The sequence below is a fragment of the Centruroides vittatus genome, unplaced genomic scaffold (genome assembly GCF_030686945.1).
Source record: "Centruroides vittatus isolate TY-2023 unplaced genomic scaffold, ASM3068694v2 contig_1450, whole genome shotgun sequence".
Lineage (NCBI taxonomy): Eukaryota > Metazoa > Arthropoda > Arachnida > Scorpiones > Buthidae > Centruroides > Centruroides vittatus.
Genome location: NW_027120902.1, coordinates 121,402 through 148,099, shown reverse-complemented (window position 1 = coordinate 148,099; position 26,698 = coordinate 121,402). Strand labels below are relative to the sequence as shown.

The window sequence follows — 26,698 nt, the reverse complement described above, 5'->3', positions numbered from 1 at the left end:
TTTATCAAAATCCTTTGGAAAACTGGGCACATTACCTAGTAAGGCAACTTTAATACAACTGGATGAGTATACCAATGATATAGCTCATTCGAGTTGAAACAGTGTCATTGACTTGCTGTGTAAAACTGCTTTATTAGAAGATGTGACCTTTGTTGTAACTATCTCCCAAAATTTAGGTATACATTAATCCATTATTCACTTTGCTCTTTACTACCTCTATGGTAAACTTTTAAATTTAGTTAAAAATTATTTCAAAATATTTGCAAATACATAAATGAATATGTAAATTTTCTTAAAGATCTTTCCCATAATTTCAATTCTGTCAGATTAAAATCGAATCATTAAGTAACTGATTACACACATCTAAAAGTAATCTGATGAAAATATTTATACATAAACTCTCACTAAAACACCGGATTGTAAACAATTCTTCCTCCAAAAACCTAATAACCGGTGCCAGTCCACTTAAATATTTATAGTTACACAAAATATATTAAATTTTAATTGAAATATAATTAAAAATATTTTACCAGTTTTTGAAAAATTTAACAAACGTGTCGTTATCTACAAACAATCAGAAGACTTCTGTCTGAACAGAGTCTATGCAATGTGGTAATTGATATCCTCGTGTTGTTATCAATTGTTTGCGAATTGTGATAATTGAAAATAAAATAAAATATATTTTCGTTCTTTATTTAATAACTAAATTTTAAATTTTTAAAATATTTTATTAGTACTAAAAACTCTCAAAATTCTCGTAAATAATTTGTTTTGTTTTTTGAATTAAATGTCCGTTCCTATAACATGGACGCCTCCATGTTAAAAGAATCTGACACGAGTATTTTTGTTTTTTCCTGAGGAATAAATAAGTTGTGTTATGGAATTGCGGAATCGATGTTAAAAGTTTCAGTAAGGCATTAATTTAGGTTTCGTATTCAGAATATTCTTTATAACTTGAGTAATCGATTTACTGTTAAATAAATGGTTACGTTACTTGATCTATTCTACGTTGTATATTTGGAGCTCTCCACCATACCCACTAGTTTTATAACAAGACCACGCGCATATGTTATTTCGTGTATATACGGTACTTAATATAAAGAACTAAGATTAAATAAAGATTATTTTAGTATGGTATTACACTTTTTTGGTATCTATTACTGTTTGTCAATACAAATATCAACGAATATAATTACAGCACAAATTAATATTAGATGAACTTAAATTCGTAGCAACTATCATTTGTTTTCATTTATTTTCCTTAATAAGATATTTTAACTATTTTCACTTTCTACGTCACAATTAGCGAAAATATGTATTATTTATATCTGAGGTAACGAAATTGTTCACTTTTACTTAGTATGTACAATTTATTTGATAGGAAAAGCAGAAAGTTGGTTGGTTGGCTGGTTAATGTTACCCCAGGTATCGAGAGGCAGCTCGTCTCCGATTCCAGAAAAACAGAAGCATGGAAACAGTGGGGAGCACGTTCTAACCTAACCTAACCTATTGTAATAAATTACCATAATTATTAGAATAGGTTAGGTTAGAACGTGTGTCCCCACTGTTTACTTTCTTCTGATTGCTGGGATCAGAGATGAGTCGCCATCTCGATACCTAGGGTAACATTAACCAGTTGGTTCAATGTTTCGGTCCAGACAAAATTACCAATATATTTTTGCTTTTTGTTTTGTTGGAAATAATAATAGGTGTTTTCTTTTAGTAGATTTCTCCTTCTTTGCTAATATAGTAATCAGATGTTGATGAAGATTCTCATCACCATCTGACTCCTATTCCCATTGTATATGTCCAGTTATCATTGTTTATCACTTCTGTGTCAGTATTACATTAATGACTATATTATGTTTTTATCAGATAATTCCAGAAGGATTTTTATATAGCAGAAATGGGCAAATAATGGCTCTGAGAGCCGCATGCAGCTGTTTTTGAGTTATGTGCGGCTCTTGCTGAAAGTGTTAATTTCTGTTTTTTATTATTTTTTACAATTTTATTTTTATAATTTTGTGAAAATATGTTTATTAAAAAAATTCAATATTTGTTTTATATTATATGATAAAATCGCCCGCCTTACCATACTATCCGCCACGACAGTACAGAACTGCGGCTTCTATGCATTTTGCAAAACCTACATTTCAGCTCCCACTGAACTCTTGCTTGCCCACCTCTGTTATATAGTATTCTTCTATAATCTGTTTTAGTATTTTATGACTTATGATAAATAGTTCATATAATAATATACATCTGAATTAATCAAAAACTTGAAACAATGATATTACACATAAATATAGTGCATAATAAATTTACTCAAAACACCATTCACAATGTTTTTGTACTTAACTCTGTAATTTGAACAGAAGATTGCACATAAATTATAAATTATGGTGTTTTGAACTAGCAAACTTAATGCATTTGTAGCTGACACTTTGATGCAGGAATACCAAGTGATCATTTGCAAAAGTAAATTTAAACAGTGTAGCTAAACAAATATACAGATGTATTGTGGAAAGTTAAAAATAGAATTGGTGTTAAGCAGGGCTGTATTTTGAGTCCAATCTTGTTTGGTATTTTTTTGAATGATCTCTTTGGTTTTATTAATTCTTCTGGTGATGGTATAGAAATAGATGGTTTCCAAATTAAAATACTAGCTTATGCAGACGATATTGTAATTTTATCTGACTCTGTGATTGGACTTCAAAGATTGATTGATAAATTCGCAATTTATTTAGATGAAAATGGTTTGAAATTGAATTTGAATAAGTCCAAGATTGTTGTTTTTCGAAGAGGAGGTAAGAGTGCGAGGGCAGATAAATGGTGGTTTAAGGGTTCTCCAATTCAAGTTGTCTCTAATTACAAATATTTGGGTGTTACATTTTCGTCTAATGGTTTATTCCATACGCATTACACTAATAAGAGAACTCATGCCAGATTATTGATGAATAAAATCATTCAGTTGGGGAGATCTGCCAAATTACGTAATCTGAGAGATTATTTACGTCTATTGAAAACTGTGGTATTGCCCTCTTTGTTATATGCTTCAGAGATTTGGGGTTTTAATCTGACTAATGGTGATGGTATACAGACTGAATTTATTAAAAACTTATTTTATTTACCTCGTTGTACACCAGGTTATTTAATTATGATGGAATGTGCTTTGACCCCTATAAAACTTATAATATTTAGTAGGATAAGAAATTGGATTAATAGAATTTCTAAGCTCGATGATCATCGTCTGAGTAAGGTTTGTCTGAAATTTATACTTAACAAAAAGTCTATAGATTGGACACGTTATCTTATTGATACATGCAATAATCATGGTATTAATTTTATTAATGATGATTTGGATCTAATGGACTGGTCTCTTCTCCTTGTAAACATTTTTGATAATTTTTTATATAATATAAATGAAAAAATAAATAAAAGCGTATATAATTGTTGGTATAAGAATTTGAATGTTACGTTTTTTGATAATTCTTTATATAATCAAGATGTTTCCCTTAATATTTTGTGTTTATTTATACAGGCTAGGTGTAATTCGTTAAACTTTTTAAATAATTACGCGAGAGAATTGTGTAACTTTTGTGTTGAGAAAGAAATTGTGGATGCCTGGCATATTCTGGCTAAATGTGGGCATCTTAAAGTGTTACGTAAAAAAATTTTTGGTTGCAAAGTTCTTACCAGGTCTTTTTTTCTTAAAATTTTATCAAAACCTTGTTATAAATTTAATGTATTTTGTTTTCTAAGAAAATCTGTTAAAAGTTTGTTTTAGGGGGCGTGATTCCTCTACTATAAATCTAGCCTTGTTGCTGGTGCTGTTTGGGAGCATCTGTCAGTGCTGTGTCTTCGATACTAATTTTTTTTCTATTTATAGGTAAGCAATTTGCCATTTTGGTTTCTATTTTTTGGTATTTTGTATTATATTGACAGATGCTCCCGAACTTTAAACTTTATTTAATTACTGTATTTGATTTTGTAAATTTTATATAATTTATTTTACAACTGAATTGTTATTTATCATTGTATAATTTTGTTTGATTATGTTTATTGTATTTAAGTGTTTTGTTTGGGAGATGGTTTTGCTCCCCGCATCAAGGAATAAAAATCCAGTATGCGTAATAAATAAATAAATAAAAATAGAATTGGACATCAACACAATACCATTGATATTGCAATCAAATTCATAATTTTTTACCCCATTAGTAACTATAGTAATAAATGTAAAATTGATGAGCAATTATTTAATGTGACATTGTCACGATGCCAGGCTCCAATTTTTAATCATATTTTAATTTATTTAACTTAAAATATATGCTCTCCACCTCAAATTAGTAGTGGCTTGTCTCTGTACATCATACTTTTCCTTTAACAATAAAGTTGTGTCCTCAGGCACAACTTTATTGTTAAAGGAAAAGTATGATGTACTCAAGGGAAAATTTTTTAATTGAAATAACGTGATTTCTGGTTTGCATCAGAAGTTAATATATAGTTAATTGGAGCCTCCTGCCCCTAAGGTTTCCATAGCTGGTTTCCTCTTTCATCAATCTAATTCCATTTTTGAGATTAAGGAAGGACAGATGGATGACAGTGGGAATTTATAGGTTTACAGTTTTTTCAAATTACAGCCTAAAAATATAATATAATTAGAATCCACTATTATATCAAGAATAGTTTGCTTTAGTGAAAAATTGTTTAATTAAAAATTAAGTTTCTTTACATTATTATATATCCTATGACTTGAAGTGTAAGTTGTTACATAACTACGTGTTTTCCTTCCATAGCTTTTTGATATTTTATATATTATAACATAGTTTCTTAGATTAATTGATATTGCATACATTTACATTTATTTTTTTAATTTTTGTCTCTAGTCCAAGATCTTCAATATTTAAAATGTTAATTTCAAAACATTTCAAGTTTTATTCTACAAGTTATCTTCAATTTACAAAATGTTTTTCATATTCAACTTGTCAGCTAAACTCAAAATATTTTATTACTACTCCAATATTTTACGTTAATGCAGGTATGAAATTTTATACTTTAAATAAACTTACTTTTTGAACCATCCGTGTATTAAATCTTTTTCAATTACATTTTAATTTTTATTGATCAAATATAAAATAGTATTTAAAAGTGTCATTAGTATTATTAAACTAGTATAATAATAAAATTCAATATTTCATTTTCAAGTAGTATTGTTCATTATCATTAAGTAACATGATCTGATGCAATAAATCACATTGATTAATTATTATGAACAAAACTACTTGTTTAAACTATAATATTTAATATTGTAGTAAGAATTAATGATATTTGTCAAACTAGCATATAGTTTAGCTGTAAGAAAATAGTGCATAGTATAATCTGCTGTTTATATGCTAAGTTGATTGAATGTGAATTAAAATTAAAAAAAAGAAAATTACAGTATATTACTTTGTTTTCTTAGTTTATTATCTTTTTGAAAGCTCCTCATCTTGGACATTTGCATTCACTGGTTCTTGCTGATGCTCTTCATTCTACTCATAGATTACTGGGAATTCAAAATACTATATTTTCTACTGGTACTGATGAACATGGTCTTAAAGTAAGAATGTTTCTTTTTTTAAATGCTTTTATATTTTAAATAAAAGTAGACTTCTTTAGGTTGAACAAAGTGCAATGCTACATAAGCAAGATGTACATCATTACTGTGACAAAATTTCTGAAAAATACAGAGTAATTAAGTATTTATCTTAATTTAATTGATAACATTAATTCAAAAATATGAAATCTAATTATAATAATTGAAAAATTTATATTTAGGAAGTCTGTAAAAGCCTCTCTCTATCAAACACCCATTTTATTCGAACTACAGAAAATAGGCATAAGGAAACAGTAATTCATTTCTGGGTATGTTAATGTATGCATTAAGTGAAGGAATGAAGACATATTTGTATTAATGTATTTTCCATTATTAACAGAATGAATTAGCTAAGAGAGACCATATTTATGAGGGCTATTACAAAGGATGGTATTGCACGGCTGAAGAAGCATTTCTACCATCATCACAAGTTATTGAAATAAATGAAAAAGGTGTGATTAAAAAGGTTAATAAAAAGTAATGGATTATTTTACATATTTACTTAACTATTCTACTCATTTAATAGGAAATCTATAGTATTCAGGCTTAGATTTAGATGTAAAAAAATTGATGTGATCCAAAGCTAAAATTATACATAATAAATACACATATGTACAGTATCTATTAATTGGCTATTACATTATTTGGTTATTAAAATAAATTGGTACTACAAGTGTGTTGCTAATTATTGATAACTTCAATGATTAGACGATTTAGAACAATTTACAATAATTTACAATAATCAAATTTAGAAAAATTTATAAAAAAATTAAAATTTATGTAAATAGCAACTTGGTTGTAAACAAGTCTCTAACCAATGAGTTTGTTTGTTTTCTGTATCTAATTCTGAATGCTAAAAGTGAATCTTAATACAGTTGAAATTGATCAAAACACTCTCTCTCTGCGTGCTATGTCAGAAATCCTGACATTGGTGAGCACCTGGCACAGGTTAATAAGTGGTCAGTTAAGGTGTATCCTGGGGGAAGTTACAACCAGAGTGGTTCCCCGTTGCCTTCTCTGATACGCGATGTTATGCGAAGGGAAATGCCTTCTGGGAGGTCTTGTAAGAGAAACTGACCCCTATTCAGGTGTTACAAACTTGGAGAAAACCTGGAAAACTCCACGTGGCCAGCCTGTCTGAGCACGATGCGAACCCGCGACTGAACTTCCAATGTTTAACGACAGAACCGCTTGGCCACTGGTGGGCACTATCAAAACACTAATGTAATTTTAATGATAAAATTTTGATAATGAATTAAATGTAAATGTGAATGTGAAGAAAAACTTCTAATACATTAAATTAATTACTATTATTTCTGTTAATTTTAAGGTTTCATCAGAAACTCGTCAACCAGTAGAATGGATGAAAGAAAGAAATTATATGTTTACTCTATCCAAATTTAAGGATGAACTTTTGTATTGGTTGAAAGGAGATGGTAAGATGATTACATAACAAATATTTATTGAAATAACTTAATTCTGTATCTGTAAAATACCAAATTGTCTTCAATACCAAATAATTCTGAATGGAAATAGCTCATTAGATCACTATTATTTCTTAAAATGTGAAACATTTATTTATGACTTGAAAAATAAAAAATTTGACATCTTTTCTCATTGAATGGATATAATCATTATGAATAATTCACTTGATTACAAACAAGTTTCACATTCTTTTATTAAGTAGATTTCATTCAAGCAAAATTCATTATATTTAGACTATATTAATCAATCTTAAAATACTTTTTTATTACAACATATTTGTATAAAGATTTTTCAAATTCATATAATAAAATTGAAAGAGTTTAACTATAAGATATAATATGTAGATAACACAGTATATGGTGTTAAAAATTAAACAATAATGTATAATGTAATGCAACTAAATTAATTAATAGTGTATAATAGTTCACAAAATTATTTTTCTTTGAGCTCAAATGTTTTCAACATTGTATAATGTTATTTTCAGGAGCTGAATACTAAAAGAACAGAATGTAATTTGAAATATAATTGTTTACTGTATTAAACATCATATACAGGTACTCCTCATTTTACGACCTATCTGCTTAACGACCACTCGCACTTACGACCAATTGAGTTTCGACCTGCAATTCGGGGAATCCGCTTTCTCAGCTTGAGTGTTGGTCAGTGGCGAATGGTGACATGCGCACTAAGCGTACTATAATAGGTTTGCGCATACTATAATAGTCTTATAGTACTATAATAGGCCAATAGCATACTATAATAGTCTTTTTATGAATAAATTTGAAGTTTGTTGCATAATTTGTATAATTTTACAACGTTCCTATATTCCCGGTGCAAGCTCCTCACTTATCGACCAATTCGCTTAACAATGTAGTCGTCGAAACGGAACTCGGTCATAAAGTGAAGAGTACCTGTATTTAAATATTTAAAAAACTCTTACTAATGCATCGAGCATCATATGTTTAAATATTTTAAAATTATGTAAGTACATGAAATGGAAAAAATGAATTGGGTGGGAATGAGGCTTTTTTATAATTAAGTTTAATGTATTAAATTATGCAAATCTAACCAAAATTCTGGAGAATATACAGTGAAGTGAGTAATGGGTTTAACTGCCTAATAAACAATGTTTCCCACACAAAAAGTTATTTGGGGTCATTTACACTTTTAAGCAATTTTACATCATCCAGTATGGTATAAAGTTATTATCTAACATGTCTTGACAATTAGGTACATGTATTAATGTCCATCTGGTGCTTGCTGGTGATTTTTTTTAACTTGTTTTGTGGGGACATAATATAATATAAGAAAGTGTCGCTCCTATTTAGACTTTAGGGAAACTGGCCACTATCCAGTCACCTATTCATGTTTCCCAATAACATTAAAGTGTTATAAAGCATATTTTTGTATCAACTAATGATTCTAAATGAAATAAAACCAAAGTGTTGATTAGGTATTCAGCAACATAAATATGAAATGAGTGAAGTGAAGGATACACGATATAAGATAAGCAAATATTATAAGTTATTAGACATTTTTTATTTAATAATAAGAAATCAAAAGTTAATTAAAACAATAAGTAAGCAGAAAACAAGTAAATAGAGTATAATGAAAATATTTTAAAATTAATTTCATTTTAATAATTAATACTTTTTAATTAATGAAATTATAATCACTGATATAAAAGATGAGATGATTGTTTGAAAAAGTGAATTAGATGATACAAGTCTTTATTGGAGATGATTGATGGCATCTGATATTCTGCAAATGAAGATGAAGACACAAATGAAAAAAAAAGCGAAGACTGGTACATATGAGCCATCTAATTAGGAATTTCAATCTCATTAGGCTCATAATTAGAATATTTTGTTCTTATATACAGGGCTAATTAGAGGGGGGGACAGGAGGGGCAGCTGCCCCAGGCCTTGCAATATTAGAGGCCTCAACTTGGCAACTCAATATGTTAGACAAAAATATAGAAGAAGGCAAAGCAATGTCACAGTTCACAGAATGGCCTTAATTTTACAGTTAAATTCCCCATAAAAATATTCCAGAAAAACTTTTCCAATTTTTAATATAGAAAACACTTTTTGCCTCAACTGTCCATAGCTAAAGCAGGTATAGAATTTATAATCAAACTAAAAGACCTAGCTGGACAATAAAGCCTTTTTGGTGTCTGGTGCCAGTAATACAATAACAGAATATATAGGCCTTTCTGAAATTATTCTGAATGTAAAAAAATTGCAACTGAAAATGAAATCACTCCAGAATTTGAAATAAATTGTTGATTAAAAGACCAAAAATATGCTGAAGAATATTTTCATTTAAATGTTTTTAACAAAGTTATCAATTCAATAATAGACAGACTTACGTGTCAATTTCAAGCAATTTCTTCAATTTGGAATTTTTTGAAGTTTTATGGAAATTTAATGAAATGAATCAAGAGAATATAGTTTCAAAGGCAAAATTATTGCTAGAGAAATATAAAAATAAAATAAGTGATGAAATTGTAGAAAAACTTGTACTGCTGAAGTGTGTTTACAAATCCGATTTTAAACTAAGCACGAAACCAGCAGAATTACTTAAGGAAATTATCGGCATGGGAAATTATTGGTAAACATATTTCCCAATATAATGATTGTGCTTCGAATTTTTTTAACTTTGCCTGTGAATGTAGCATAAGGTGAGAGATTATTTAGTGTTCTGAAAAGAATTAAAAGCTATCTACGATCGACAATGTGTCAGGAACAATTAAATGGACTAGCAACACTCAACATTAATTACCAGATAGTGCATATTTCAGAAAGCTTCAAAGCTTATTTTACAGAAGCTTTGCATGCTTCTGTAAAAAAATTAAATGTAATAATCCAAAAATTATTAAATACTATTGACTTTATTTTCTTGTCCACAATTTTATTTTAAATTTTGAAGGGCCTCTAAAATATTAGTTGCTCCGGGCCTCACATTTTCTCTGAAAGGCCCTGCTTATATATATATATTAGTAAGTGCTCGTTGTATCATGTAATTTTCCTTGTAAATTGGAGAGATAAAAAAAAACAGCTCATTGTATTGAATTCTTGTAAATAGGGGTTTCATTGCATGTGAAATTAAGTTAATATATTTATATACACACAGATTCAGATATATTTACATATAAAATTTTTGAAATATTTTATTATAGTATTTTTATGAAATAACTATTATATTTAATATAGTAGTAAATTAATTTGAAATTAAGTAAAATTATTAATTCCAATTAATTGAATTTGTTTTAACTAGTGATTCATCCTAAAATATTTGCTGATAAATGTAAAACATGGATTTTGGAAGGTCTAAATGATTTATCCATATCTAGAGAGAAGTCAAGATGTAATTGGGGTATACCAGTTCCAAATGACAATTCACAGATAGTAAGTATAGATCTTCATATAAGAACATGAATTTTTATATTAAAATAAATAAATTAATTAATCTGCATGAAAAAAAATTTTTTTAATATATTCAAATTTTATAATTAACATTTTTAAATAAAGAATTTATAATTTTTCACATTAAATATTTATAAAGTCTGTCTTCTTAAGCCCCGGTCACACTATGCGACTTCCAGCCGCACAGGCGACCGCAAGTGCAACAAGCGCGAGTCGCGCGCGTCTTCTCGTGGTCACACGAGAAGACGCGCGCATTGTTCGTTGACGTTGCAACTCGGAACACCTGACCCTATAATAAACCAATAAAATTACAGCAGCTTGTTTTTGTCTACTTTCGTAAGTTTACCGATATTTTTACGTTCTACTTCAGAGTATTTACGGAATTTTAGCTACTTTTCTTATTAAAATAGCAAGCAGTTCCTTTTCTGGAATGAATAAAAGAATAAAAAGGCTAATTTTGTTAGAGCTGGCGAGAATATACGAAGAGAAAAATAAGAAAAAACGTTTATGCTGGGTTAAAACTTGACGAAATGAAAATCAACAGGCTAAACAATCGTGCTTTCACCAGTTGATGAATGAATTAAGGCTTTCGGATGCCGTAGGTTATAGGGGATATATCCATATGAATACCAATACTTATATATAATTTAGGCGAAACGTTTCGTAGTTTGGCATATCAATTTAGAGTGGCCCATAATTCGATATCAGTCATTATCCCAGAAGTTTTGGATGCTATTTATCAATCTTATAAAAGTGAATATTTGAGGGTAAGTGTTGTTTAGAGGAAAGCTTGAATGATTTAATTCATTTATAATCGATATATTTTTTCTTTTATATAAGCATTTATTTTATTCAATTGTATATTATTAAAAGTAATCAAACTTTTTAAAATAAATCTAACAAATAACTTTTATAAATTCAGATTTGATTTATATCAAATATAGCATTTAAATGTACTGAAACTGAGTTAATACAAATGTTATAATCAAGATATGTTGACAAATATACAACACAAAGTATGACGTAGCACAAAGACGTTTTCTGATTGGATGCGCGTTTGCAACCGTCGCGAGTAGAACAAACTTTTTGTTTCTAGTTGTGGTTGCAGTCGCACCGGTTTTCGAGGGAGGATTACTAGTTAACAGGAACAGCCGTCGCGGGTGCAGTCGCCCGCACGGCTGGAAATCGCATAGTGTGACCAGGGCTTTATACGAGGGCTGTTCGGAAAGTTTGCAGCCTTGCTTATATGCGGCGCTGCAATCAATTTAATTTTTGGCGGGAATAATTCAGTCATCTTTGCTAAAGATACGATACGAATTTCCGCTTGATTTGTTGTAAAGTTTTTTCACAACAGCTTATCAGATAGTCAGTGTGCACATGCTTTGTCAAAAATGGAAAAAATGGAGACTCGTGCAGTCATAAAATACCTGACGAAAAAAAAGGTTGGCCCCATCTCAAATCAAAGCTGACATGGATGAAGTTTTGGGAGAGTCTGCTCCTTCATACACCACTGTGAAAAAATGGATAGCCCTTTTTAAATCTGGCAGAGAGAGTGTGGAAGATGACCCTCGCAGCGGACGGCCGTCAACTGCCGTCACTGAAGAAAATATCGACAAAGTCCACAATTTGGTGTTAGCAGATCGCCGTTTGAAAATGCGTGAGATAGCTGAGACAACAGGCATCTCTGTCGACCGAGTGCACCACATCCTAACCGAAAATTTGGGTACGAGGAAGGTCTTGGCAAGATGGGTGCCGCATCTGCTGACTGCCGAGCAAAAACGTGTTCGCACTTTGATGTCAAAGGAGTGTTTGGACTTCTACCAGAAAAACCTACAGGATTTCTTGCGTCGGTTTGTGACTACTGACAAAACGTGGATCCACTACTACACTCCTGAAACAAAAGAACAGTCAAAGCAATGAAAATACCACAGTTCGCCATCACCAAAGAAGGCAAAGACAGTTCCATCAGTGGGGAAAGTGATGGCCTCAATTTTTTGGGATGCTAAGGGAATCATCATTATTGACTACCTAGAAAGAGGAAAGACCATCAATGCTGTCTATTTCTGTGAACTTTTGGAAAAACTGAAGAAAGAAATCGAGGAAAAGAGGCCACACTTGAAGAAGAAAAAGATTCTGTTCCACCACGATAATGCACCTGCACATTCTGCCAGAATCACTGAACAAAAGGTAAACGAACTTCGCTTCCAATTAGTTCTACATCCACCGTACTCACCTAATTTGGCCCCCAGTGACTTCCACCTTTTTCCAAACCTAAAAAAATTTTTGGCTGGAAAGAGATTCCACTCAAATGACGAAGTCATCTCTGAAGTGAATGAGTATTTTGCACACCTTGACAAATCGACCTAATGTGATGGCATAAAAAAGCTAGAACATCGCTGGAATAAGTGCATTGCTAATAAAGGAAACTATATTGAAAAATTAAAAAAGTTTTAACATTATTTTGTTTGTTGTTCTATTTGAGGCCGCGAACTTTCCGAACAGCCCTCGTATAAGCTTTCTTATTTCATTTTTATTAAATTTTTACTGAATTATTTTAACTTATTTTATTAATTAGAAGGCTGCATTTTAAAGGTTGATAGGTGTTGAGATGGAAATATTAATTAGTGCAGTTAAAGAAGAATATAATTCAAGTGAAATACTTCATTGGGAATACTTACTACATAACTAATTAGTACTGTACATGATGTTTTTGTTAACTTGTATGTTAACATTGTTATCTGTTTAGGTTAAAGACATTATATTTTAAAAAACATATTTGCACAATTTAGTGTCCAAAGTTTCTATTTAAATTAAGAACATATATGATGGTAAATATGGTTCAGTGAACTATCTGCAATATAATTACAGAACATCTGCCATGAACAGTACATGTTAATAAAAGATCCTGACTAATTATTTTATTATTAATTTTTGAGTTAGTCCCCTCATTGGTTTCTTCTGTATTTGCTATTGATGATATCAGAATGGAAACCAGTATGTACAGTACATATAGTAAATTTATGTAATAATGAATTTTAATGTTTGCAAGTGTGTTCTAAGTTACAGAGAGGTCATATGACACGAAAAAATGGAGAGAAATGAATACTATTAAGAATTCATTGGGTGATTTTGTTACCTCAGATAAGGGAGCATGATGCAGCAATCCCAAGGTGTGATCTCTTAAGCAGCTTGACTGTATCTGGGCAGTTTAATATTAATAGTGCAAATCTGTACAAAAATAATTCAAAATATAAACATTCTAATAGAATCTTATTCTATTTTTAAATATTTCTGTATAGATTAATGTATAAACTTGAAGATAGCCTTTTTAAAAAGCTGAAAATATTAGTTACAAAAAATTTTGATGTAATGAAAGTTTAATTAGATGATAGCAACATACAGCTTGTGACTTCAATTGAATTTTATATATTTAATTTATTGTTTAGAGCAGTTTATCATTAATATTTTTTATATCTTTTAGCAACTTATTATATACAAAATGTGTAAAGAGTCAAATAGGTTATTTTTGATTAATTTAAATATAGTCTATTTAAATATTTTCAAGAAAATGTGTTTGTTTCTTTGAAACTTACAAATACATAGTTTTATATATCAATACAAAACAAATTTAAATATGAAAACTGTCCAAAGATTTTAATAATAGTTATTCTTTTTTCACATAAATCATTTATCATTTAAATTTATTTTATTCTTTATAAATTCATTTTTTTATTTCTTATCTAAACTTTAAAATATTCATTTACTGTACTTCCAACTACTTTTTGTTTGGAGAAGACTGGTTGTTTTATCAATTATTGATTTAAGTTAATTCTCTTAATGCAATGTCACTTAAAATATAATTGTTTTTTCTTTAAATCCAAAATTTAAGTTAAAGTGCATCATAGAACCACTTGGAATACTGTTTAAAAATATGTTTATAATGTTATAGTTGCTAAATCAAAAAAATACAGTAAATGGTCTGGATTAAACTTACTTTCAAATTGTAAAATAAATTTAGTTAGTTTCATAACTTTTTTTATAGATTCTAGAAAACAGATCCTATAAACAAACAAGCAAATATAATATAATAAATAATTTTACATTCTTAAGTATAGTTAAAAAGACATATTCAGCTTATAGTTTATTTGACTGTTCTTTCTTTAGATTTATGTATGGTTAGATGCATTAGTCAATTACCTAACTGCTGGAGGATACCCAAAAGCAAATTTTACATGGCCTGTTGACTGTCATATCATAGGCAAGGACATTTTAAGGTAAATTAAATTTTTATATATATTCATTGATATTAATAAATTAGTAATGTTGTCTATTTATATTTTTATTAAGATTCCATGGTATTTATTGGCCTGCATTTCTGATAGCTGCAGGATTAAGAGCCTCCTAGATCTATTTTATGCCACTCTCATTGGTTGGTTAATGATGAAAAGGTAAAGCAATATAAATAATATTTTTAATTAAATTATAATATAGCAATTGTAAACAAATAATAAAATGTACTTTACAGATGTCTAAGAGTAAAGGCAACGTAGTTGATGCGCAGGAAATTATTTCAAAATATAAAGGGGACAGCTTACGTTATTTCTTACTAAGAGAAGCAACTCTTCCTTCAGATGCTAGTAAGGTTTATTGCTTATAAAAAAAATGTAGAAGAAGGAATTCTACTTTTTAATGAAACTTTAATTTTTAGATTACAATGAAGTTAAATTACAAAGGACTTTGAATTCTGAACTAGCTAACACTTTGGGAAACTTGTTATCAAGATGTACGGCTCCAGCAATAAATAAGAAACAGATCTTTCCACAGTTTCATCAAGAAAAATGTTCTGAAATGGGGAATGATTTAATCAAATCAGTACTTTCTATGCCAAGTTAGTATTAATGTTTTAATTGAACAAAAATATTTTTTATATACTAATTTAATTATTGTTTTAACAGACGTTGTTAAAGAAGAATTTTTAAAAGGGAGTTTCTATATTGGCATAAATAAAATTATGGATTGTTTACACAAAACTAATGCTTTTGTAGAACATCAAAAACCATGGGAACTTGCAAAATCAGAAGAAAAGTGCTATGAGTTAGATACTGTATTACATATTGCACTTGAAACATTGAGGATAAGTGGAATTCTTTTACAGCCAGTAATTCCAAATATTTCAAATATATTACTTACAAAATTAGGCGTAAGTATCAAGAACCGTATGTGGACACATTTAGAATGTTTTCCACACATTAATAATAATTTACATAATCTAAGCGGAAAAAATTTAGGTAATGAAAAAGTGATATTGTTCAACAAGATAAAAATATAATTTTTTTATATGTATAGAATAAAAAGATATAAAAATATACTTATGCAGTCTTTGCAATATTTGTTCAATATTATAACATTTTACTGATAAATCCTTTTTAATGGTTTTGCAGACAATAAGATAATACATTAAATTATATGTAGACTTTCTTGGCTCATACAAAATAATCTAATGAAAATTAAAAAACATTTTACAAATTCATGAAGGGTTGAGCCACCCTCATGATATACCTCACTACAATGCATTTACACATACATCTAAAATATGATTTGTTAATTAATGACATCACTAATTAAATTTTACTTTTGATAAATTTTTGATGGATTGATATTTTAGATCTGCACATAAATGCATTGTTGTGAAGTGGAATGGGCTACCCAAACTTCACTACAATGCATTTATACACACATCTAAAATATCCATGTTCAATTGATATTACTGATGAATTCTATATTTGGTTATGTTTGTTGGGTTTTGGGTGGGGCCACTGCCTAAAACACCATAAGATATATTGTCATCACACTTAACATAAAGGCTGAAACTTTGAGGATATACTTAACACCTTCTCATCAATTTCTAAAGGACATATATTCAGAAGTTGATGAATTTGAATTGCAAGATTTAAGGATATGATATACAGCAAGTTAAATAAAAGCATTTAAAAAACTAAAACAAAAATAAAATCATTAAGTAATATATGACTTTTCAGATTCTTATTGGTAAATGTTTTATGCATATATCATCATCAATGAGAAGTTTGATATTCAAACACCTGTTTTCAAAGAATTAATAGTACTTATATAATAAACATCAGCAAGGATAATCAGAAATACAAGAGTAACTTTAATTCATTTTTTATTTCATTATGTTGAGAAACTCCAACATATTGAAATTTTTGGGATTCACATTTTTATATTTGAAACATTTCAAAATATTGAAAAATGTTTTGAATATGACAATTTGAATTATTTAATAAGCTATGAAGATACATTATGTATTTTTCAAATCATACAAATATCTTTTACAAATATATGAACTTTATTAACATTTAATATGAAATATATACTTTTTCATATTACATCTTTTATGCTAATTTTTCTAAAGTCAAAACACTCATGTTCCAAGTTTTTAAAAATAAATAAAATATTTCAAAAGTAATCAAAAACCTTATGAATGTTCAAATTGAGCAAAATCTTGGTAGTTTCCTGCTTTGATATGAAATCAACAACAGCATGAAAATAAAATTTTTATAAAATTAAGTGCTTTTAACAATTTCAGATCGTAGATATAACCAAAATAATTTTTATCTTTTATTAATATTGAATTCACAAAAGTGACACTTCATTTTCTGCGTAAGTCATATATCACGGATATCGTACCATAAGTGGCTGACACTATCATTGACAAAATGTACAATTTATGTTCCTATTATATTCAGCACATTCTATTTGGGACCAAAAGCAGATATGTAAAATTCCAAACAATTACATAAAATAGCAAATTTTTGATTCGTCCAATTTTCAAATCCATTTTATGAAAATTACAGTTGCGGTTAGTCACTTACAGTTCAATACCAATGATATATATTAGCTACATCCGAGGGCAATAATTTAATTTTTTTGAAAGTAAGTTAGAAATGGTTGTAAATCATGTGATGTTCTCAGATTGAGTCCAAAAATATAATCAATCACTTAAAATATATTTTCATGATTGGTTAAGATTTATTGTCACAAATGCCATTTTGGCCTTGCTAAATTGCCTCATGGTAGAGAAAATATTTTTTTCAAAATCATACTTTGTTAATCTATAAAAACAGAAAAATTTGTTTTGAAAGTTGTATAAGTTATAATAATGTATTCTCTACATTTATAATGTTCTGAATTACAATAATGCCAATGCTTTAATGATAACTGTGTGTAATTATTTTAGCATAATGCCATCCCAAGTTACTGTAGCTATAATTCCAACCAGTTAAATATATCATTCCATTATCAAAGTTGTGTAAGAATGAAAACTGAAAACAGTTAAGAATTTAAGTAAATTTTCTGTTTCTGTACTGTTGATTTTAAAGAATTAAAAGCTATGGGCTTTTTTTCTTCAGTAACACACCACACAAGGAGCATTATTGCAGGAAATTCAGTCCTTAGACTTTACAAAAAGATAGACTTTGATGTGTTACTTAAAAAAAAAGTCTTAACTATTGATTTTAAAGAAAAGCTATTGGCTTTTTTTTTTGTCTTTTTCTGTATATACACAAAAGTGAAGTTTTCTAGGTGATTTTGAGGATCTGTTATTTCAAAACTACACCAACTGCCATATATCATTCTCAATAATAACTTTGAACTACTGAGTAATTTCTCTAGAAGGAAGCGTAATTATTAAATTTAATACGAGATGGCACCTATGTCTCCCTCTAGAGAAAAATTAATCAGTAATTCAAAATTATTGCCTATACTATATGGCAGTTGGTATAGCTTTTGTTATAATGTATTGGGTTTTGTGGGATGTTTATAGACGTCTGTTATTTATAGTTTTTTTCCATTCTTCATACTTTAAGAACTTATGACAAAAATTATTTTTTATTAAACAGTTCTGTTAAATACTTTAAACTTATGTGAAATTAATAAATACTTGACTTACCCAATAAATATCAAAAGTGAATATATTACATATAATATGTATACAGTATATATTATACATACTGTATATCTATGTAATAAATTGTAATATGACAAATACAGTGTACTGTACATAGTGTGTAATTATTATTATATTTGCATTCATTGTAAATCATGATTTTGTACCAAAAGTTTAAGGTAAATAACAAACTGATGGTCATGGTGATAAAGACAGGTGTTCACCTGTCTTTATCACCATGACCATCAGTTTGTACTTATGACAGATCCAGACTGGGAAATTTTCACAGATGGGTCTATCCTGGATGTGTTTACCCTCATCCCCTCTCATTGCCAGCCATTTTGCCAGTTTTAATTTTTTTTTCACCACTTCAAATTATTTATTGCCACCTGTTTTACTAATTATTGCAGGTGCTGGTAGCCTTATCAGTTGGAGTCTGGAAAGCAAAAGCAACATGTTAAGATGTCACTTAGAAATATAAATCAATTTTGAATAATAATTGATCACAGTGCTTAAATAGTATTTCACAGATTCTGTCATATCAAAGTTTTTTCACTTTAGCTGAAGCTGATCCCAATTTCATTTTGGGATGAAATTGAATCATGTTTGATTCAATTTCATTTTGGGTTGAAATTGAATCATGTTTTATGATTCAATTTCATCCCAAATGTTGAAATATGGGAACTAAGGTCACTTTAATAAAAATATTGCAAAGTGGTAATTTTGGCACTGCAGCATAACCTGTCTTAATGCTCACAAAATGGAGTCAAATACCAAAAAACCTTATTTAAAAGCTTTTGAAATTATAAATTTATCCATTGATTAATCTATCTTTAATATTAAACTTTTGTGTTTTCAGTTTTGAAATTAATTGTTTTTTCTTTAAATATAAAACATAGCTTCTTAAACATTTTTATGCACTACCCTGTATGAATTCCAAATTTAAATAAAAAGTATATAAATTTAATGGTTTTCAGAGGATTCATATACTAAGATAATTAAACTTAATGGATCTTCATAGTGGCTGAACTACAGTATTAAATTCATAACACTACACTATTGAAAGTTCATGCTTCTTACTCAAATTTGTTTTAAATTCCATGACTTTCCTGACCAACTTTGTACAAATTTCCTCACCCTCCAAAAATAAAAATAAAATGTTTTATTAAATTATAGTAGTTTAGTCTGTTATTAATCCACAACCATAAATGTACATGGCTTTGAAAAAAAAGCATTTATTCATTAACAAATCCTGTATAATCCATGTACAAAAGTATGTATATATAAAATTTATTCCTTAATATATTTCCTGAATTTTATAATACAATATATTAATGAACTGGAAACCAAATCAGAAAGTCTTTTGTTATGCAATCAAAATAATTAAAATAAATAAATTTAAATGGTATCATTTTTCATCAGTTTTTATACTTTGCACACAATTTCCCCAAACATTTACAGACTTGGGAGAAATTTTGGGTCCTGAAAATATTCTTTACCCCTTTTCATAAGTTGTATTGCACCACATTACTTCTTGCTGCCTGCAGACAATTACACTTGGTCAAGCATAGTGTCAACAAAAATATCAGCAAGGCAGCCAAGAAGACAAATTCTGATTTTCCATTACTTTTTCCAAACACTAATGAAAATCCTTGGCTTTCTAAGTGTGTAGCAATCCTGTATGTGATTTCATTAAAAATCAAACAAACTCTTACTTCTGCCAAATTTTTTGATAACTAAATGAAAATGAAATGTCTTTTTAGAAAAATTCTGATCCGTTTCTTTTCAGACCATCAATATTTATTATTTAATATTGCTTATTTTGGTGTAGAAATTTTTCCTATGATTACATTTTTCTAAAACTTTTCTATTTATATATTACTTTAGGAATTTTATTGTGCTTAAAAACCTTTAAAGTGTGTATTTGAATTGATCCATTTTATGCATATTTGTTCATAATAAATGTATATAAAGTTTTCAATCAAGTATAATATATCTATATAAAAAAAATATTTACTTAAAATATTCCTGAGAAAAAATGGCATACAAATTGTTCAAGTTATCAACAGATTACATAACATTATTATTAATTGTCTAAACAGGTAAATATCCCAACATCAACTGATCTACAAATCTTTGAGAAGGTGGAACAGTTTTGGTACTTTCAACTAATTCCTTTAAAAACAACCATAGAATACTTTGATCAATCTTCTCTACTTCAACAGAAAAGTCTTGCCTCCATTTCCAGGCTTCGACAGAATCTCTTGATGTTATAAAATATAATATTCTAATTACATTTTTAGTTAAAATATCTATAGTATTTTCCTTTGAAGAACTATAGATAGAAAACGATGTATAAAAACGACTAAGCTTGCAATCCATTGCCCATATTAATAAGGAAGTATCGCTTTGATCATCAAATTCTGTATTCTGAAAAAAAATTAAGTATTTAATAGTTATAATAATAAGTTGATTACAAAGTAACAATGTAAAATATTTTTAAAAAGTATCGAAAATGCAAAATATTTAAATACTGTTGGCCAGTGGCTGATCCAGAACCTAAAGAGGGGATAACTCAAAAGTATTTGAATTATTATAAGGAATTTTTATTAATACATACAAGACAATTTTATTGCAGATAGTCTGATAAACCATACTGTTGTCATAAATGTTTTGAAGTTTGGACAAATAAATTTTTTTATTCAATGGGAAGGGCTTAAGCATCTGTAGCCTCAACAGCTTCAGTCATGCTGTTGGCCTGCAATATAACAGACTAATAGGGAAATAAGTGGTGGTCAACTAATGCCAGATGTCTGTTGTATCCAAAGATGTCATGATCAGCTATAAAAATTTTTTTATATATGTGATAAGAGAGACAAACAGTTTATATTGTGAACCAATATAATAAATATGAGGAACCAAACAATACTTCCAACCAGGGATGTAGTATGCAGAATGTCTACTATTGTAATTCCACTTTAATAAATTGATCTATCTATTGTTTCCAAAATCCATTATGTTAAATAATCAGTGTAATAATTAAATAAGGATAATTTTGATGTTAAAATATTAAATTCAGATTTCTCTACTCTGAAAAAAATTAAATTTATATTTTTAGTATCTAAGAAATATTGAGTTATTCTTGAATTTTAGTACAGAATTTTTGTATCTTAAAACATTAATTAGATTAAATGGTTTTGAAATATGGATGGTCAGACATTTAACTAGAAATTTCAATATGAATTTAAATTTGTAAATGATAGCATTAATCACTAACTGATTCAGAAAAAGTTAAGAATTGATGATAAAAATAAATTTTCTAATAAAAAACATTTAAATTAATTTTATACAGTATATTTTCATGTCTTATTATATTTCTATAATTTATTTTAATATACTGGTTTCCAAAAATTAAGGAACAAAGTGAAATTGAAAATATCTGGAAAATTATTTAAAGTTGCTCTATAAAATTTGATGATGATATGATAATGATTCAATGTGGTTTGTTGAATGTCGAAGTTTGATAATGATTCAATGTGGTTTTTAATAACACCAAACAAAAGTTAATTATTTAATATAAAGAAATTTGATGCATGGTCAAAAATGACAAAAATTCATGTTTCATGAAATGACAGTAAGTTAATAATGAGTGTGATCACACCTCAGCAATACATTGTTTCATGTTGATGTTTCATGCTGAAATCAATTGTTCAAAAACTCTTTTGGAAAGCCATTTTTCACTAACAATAGGTATCAATTCCAAGGAGGATTAAGACCTGAAATATGTATGCCTAGCATATGAATTGGCCAGTTTGTTCCTTTGATCTTGAGGTCAGGTGAACCAGCTGGCCAATTCATCAGCTAATACTAATCTCAACAAGATATTACCGAATAATTCTGGCTCTGAGAGGACAAGTAGGGTGAAATTATCACCAATCTCACAAATTAATGGCTTGACATAGTTCTAAGATCTCATCTCTATACTTTTGAGCATTCATGAAATTTGGTGGAAGTTCACACAGATTTGTATGGCAATCCAAACATATCTCTTTCAAGGATATTTGATGAATGATTGTGTAAGGATAAGTAATTGCTTGGAATCACTCTGTAGTGAAAATCTAAACTCGTCTGTAAAGAGAACAGACCTCCATTAATCATGAGTCCAGTTGAAATTGTGCCTCCACCAATTGAATTGCTCTTTTATGGTGAGGAGCAACAGAAGTGAAAACTCATTAGAACAAACACCACACTTATGAATTCACCTAAGTATCAGGGAATAAAAAAAACCAAAGCTATTATTGCTGAAAGGTCAGAACACAATTGTGTAAAGTAGACATCCTTCTCCTCTGAGCAGATAATTTCAGATAATGGTCTTTTCTCTTGCAGTTGTTTTTAGTGATTTTCCATTGTTAAACCTTCTTAAACCATTTGTCTTCTGAAATGTCTTCTAAATTCTGTAGATTACAAATTGGAAACTGACTAACCACCTGGATTCCTTGAGATTGGCCAGCTTCAAGTCTTTCAATAGCCCTCTATCTCATTTCTTTTAGTATGTCTTGAGGATTATCCATAATGATTTAATTAAACAGTTGTAAAACAGCTATTAGAACATAAATGAATCAAGTTCAAAAACATTCATTTTTAAAAATTAGCCACTTTATATAGGCCTATTTAAAAAAGTTTTAATTTGCACAGCATATTCAGTCAGAAAGATTACTAATTTTACTGCAAACATTTTATAAAATTTTCAAATTTGTTCCTTAATTTGGAAACAAGTGTAAACATAAATAAATTTAAAAAATATATTTAAATACGAACTTTAGGAGGGGAAAAAAAATTAACATACCTCAACATCAAAACAAATTTTGCAAGTCGAAGTTAGATTCGAATGCTTTTTAATAAAATATTTCATTAATTCGATATCATTAATATCATCATGACAATTTTCATTCTCATAAACTTCTGAAAAGAAAGCTTTCACTTTAAAAAATGTAATTATCTTTGAATGCTTTGTCCTCTTGTCTAACATTCCAATACGAGAATAACAACGTTCACAACTTATTTCTTTTGTTTTCTCATCACACAATATCCCAGAAAATATATTAACATTTAACTTATAATACGAATCAGCTAGAATCAAGTCATCCAAATTTAGTTGGTAATTCCTTATGGACTCAGTTAAATCGTTTCCTCTCTTATGACAAAACCAATCGGACGATAACTCTTCCCAATTATCAGAAGGCATCTCGTATATATTTTTGAAAACGGTAGGAGAATTGAAAAACTGTCGAAGACACGTTTTACATTTCAACTGATACGGCACGTTTCTTCTCAATTTCTTACCAAAGTTGTTCATGTCAGAAGAAAGCGAGCTTAAAGCCACGAGTTCTTCATTGAGTTCTGTGAAAACAAATGGTTCTTTTTTCCTTCCAACTTGGATATTGAAAGTAATTTCGAGTCCACTCCCCTTCGGTTTAGTGTCTTCACGTTCGTTATTTAATATACACGATTGAAAATGTCCCGAACTAGAAATAAAACCAGATAATCCCGAACAGGAGGACGGAACAAATTCATAATCTTCAATTTTTAAATTCAAACAATACTTTTGTTCATTGTGTATCAAGAAAACGATTTCAGTCTTTTTAATAGTTACAGAAAACTTATTTACATTCGTCTTACACTCTGTTAATCGTAAAGATATATTGGAAGATCCAAGCATAGAACGTATTTCGACGACTACTTCGATTTTTCCCAATACTTCATCTGTCAAATCCAAACTTGATAAAGCCGCCATTTTCTCGATATAGACACCTCGCGGCGATTTATAAAAATATTTACGCAAAATTCGAATGTAAAAATTATGATTGCAATTAAGATTTTAAAATATATATTTTAATTCTTATTTTTAAATTTTAAAAATAATTTTGCTCCATGGAGCAGAACTAAAATAGAGTTATAGAAGTTGAACTTAAATACATTGTGTCGATGGATATGCGTGATACGAGTAAATGAACTTAGGGCAGTGACCTGAAACGTGAATCATAGTTCAAGGTCACTTTTCGTATTCGCCACGATACAATTCTAGATTCAGGTCAATGAAAATGAGCCGAAGTTTAAGTCGCCGATTATGGTGACTTAATCTTTATCCACTTTCAGCCTGTCGCTTAACCGACCTAGAGCATGGTTACTAGATAATCTGGTTTAAGAGCTGCTATTGTTTTCACCCTTGTAGGGACAATTGCTCCGGATAGAGCGGCGTTCTGTTCGTCCCGTATAGAGGGGGAGATCCAGTTCCGATGCTGGAACTGTTGGAACTGATCCGAGTCCGGAATTGTTCCGACGGAACAGTTCCATCGAACGTTAAGCTAGACGGTTCCATCGGTTGGACTAGATGGTTCCGTCGGAACTGTTAATAAAACAAATAATTACAAACTAATAAAAATATAAATTTTTAAAATATCTTTGTAAATTTAAAATATTTTAAACTAATTTGATTATTCCTAAAAATCTCTTGGAACATTTTTCAGGTTTTTAGGAATTCAAGTTCAAATCCGGACAAAAATTCACCGTTCCGTAGAAAACCGTATTGGTAAAAGTACAGAATGAAGAACGCGTTAGTAGTTCCGACCTCGACACTCGGTGTGGAACTGTTCCTCGTAGTTCTGAGTCCGGAATAGTTCTTTTGGAACGATTCCGACCGGAACTACCTACCTAGTCCGGTAGGCAAGAGTTGCGTTAGCACGTGTGTATTTTCAAAGGAGTTTTTGTAGTGTTTTTATTAATTTTAGTTTTATTTTTTTGAGTTTTTTGCAATCTACGATTGTCGATTCGGTTTCAGATCGTCTGTTTTTAAAGAGACCAGGCTGAAATCGTCGGTTTTTACGAAGAAATACGTGAATTTAAAATCGCTGGATTTGTAGCAAGTGGGATGTGAAAATGTCAGGCACAGAGTTACTGTAACAGCATGTTATGCATTTTTACACCACTTGCAGACTGCGCTTTTTTGCAAAGATGGGGAAATCGGCAAGAAAGTTGTTTCGCTTACATTAAATTTGTAACTGTAATAAAATTTTGAATAATTTTATGTAAATATTGCTAATAAACCGGATATTAAAATATATGCTGCTACATTTATTTATTTATTTAACTTTTATTGTTCTAACACGAACAGTTTTATTTAAAAAAAATAATAATTTCTAACGTTTTTTCCCAGTGGCCGGATGGCCGAGCGGTAAAGGTTAGCAGCCTGCCGCCCTGGGGGACCCGGGATCGAATCCGGACGGGTCGAATAATCCCCAGGAATTTTTCGGGGGTGGTCCGTCCGGTATGTCGTCCCGTCCCTCACCACCCGGTCGCCCCATTGTGGGCCTGGCCGAACCCATAATGGGCTTGCTATAACAGGCCCTCTTAGTGCCCACAGGGCGGAAAGAGTTAAAAAAAAAAAAAAAAACGTTTTTTCCCTCATCCATTTCTATCAGTTAAAGATATCATTTTTCTCTAACGATTATTTTCTCCCTTTTGATTTCTTTGCCATCAATATCCTTTCCAACAGGGAAAACTGGCGGATTTTTAATGTTATAGAGTAAGCCAGTGTGGTGATAAACTTTTTCTAATGTTTTTAATGCAGTGCCAAAACAATATATACAGAAGCGTGGCCCTGCAATTTAAAGAAAAAAAAAGAATGGCTTAACACTTTCTTTTTCTGAATTTATTTATACATTAGGAAAGGCCTCAATTTAAATTTAGAGCAGGGGTGGAGAATCAATGGCACGCGTGTCGAAAGTGGCACGTAGGGAGAAATCATCTGGCACATAACTTATCATGCGATTTCGGTTTATCATCTGTCTTTTTTTAATCAGCTTCTTTACATTTATTTTAATTAAACTATGTTCGTTTAGGCCAATTTCTTTAAATATCGTTATTCGAAGTCTAAAACTTCGACACGCATAAACAATTTTAAGATAAGTATGCTTACTATATAAAAAGATTCGCCATCCCTGACCTAGAATATACAGACCTGGATAAACAGAGTAGTAACAACTGCCATCGTGAACATCAACTTGTGACAAACAAAGTAAATTTTAGTAACAGAAAGCCTGATATATAATGATGGGTACTAATTACATAACTGTCCATAAATGGCGTCCACACTGGGAGGAGGGGATTGCGACAAGTCTGATAATC

At 29.6% G+C, this 26,698-nt stretch overlaps 3 protein-coding genes across 3 annotated transcripts in view; 1 reads left to right on the top strand and 2 right to left on the bottom strand.

Annotated features, from left to right (window-relative positions):
• LOC136968345 (S-formylglutathione hydrolase) overlaps positions 1-662 on the bottom strand; it is a 41,166-nt gene extending 40,504 nt beyond the window's left edge. Inside the window, exon 1 of the mRNA XM_067262348.1 lies at positions 531-662. The gene's annotated coding sequence lies outside the window, so the exon portion shown is untranslated. The remainder of the gene's footprint in view (positions 1-530) is intronic.
• Positions 663-3,812: 3,150 nt separating this feature from the next.
• Positions 3,813-15,916, top strand: MetRS-m (Methionyl-tRNA synthetase, mitochondrial). Its single transcript, XM_067262347.1, is given in 14 exon segments — positions 3,813-3,889; positions 4,887-5,038; positions 5,481-5,599; positions 5,659-5,730; positions 5,818-5,904; positions 5,976-6,101; positions 6,966-7,071; positions 10,400-10,530; positions 14,713-14,822; positions 14,896-14,941; positions 14,943-14,996; positions 15,074-15,185; positions 15,257-15,436; positions 15,504-15,916. Coding segments are annotated over 13 exon segments (1,647 nt in total). The 5' UTR covers positions 3,813-3,889; positions 4,887-4,908; the 3' UTR covers positions 15,878-15,916.
• A 4,591-nt stretch (positions 15,917-20,507) lies between these two features.
• LOC136968342 (uncharacterized) lies at positions 20,508-24,344 on the bottom strand. The gene is made up of 2 exons (XM_067262343.1): positions 23,361-24,344; positions 20,508-20,944 (listed from the first exon to the last, which is right to left on the bottom strand). Exons 1-2 carry the CDS (start codon positions 24,306-24,308, stop codon positions 20,609-20,611), a joined length of 1,284 nt encoding a protein of 427 aa, XP_067118444.1. The 5' UTR covers positions 24,309-24,344; the 3' UTR covers positions 20,508-20,608.
• Positions 24,345-26,698: the final 2,354 nt, after the last annotated feature.

Excerpts from the sequence above, each read along its gene's own strand:
- LOC136968342 (XM_067262343.1), bottom strand. The coding sequence starts at position 24,308 with ATGGCGGCTTTATCAAGTTTGGATTTGACAGATGAAGTATTGGGAAAA. Across the intron at positions 20,945-23,360 it reads AAATTTGTTTTGATGTTGAG|AATACAGAATTTGATGATCA; the intron begins GTATGTTAATTT and ends ATTTTTTTTCAG.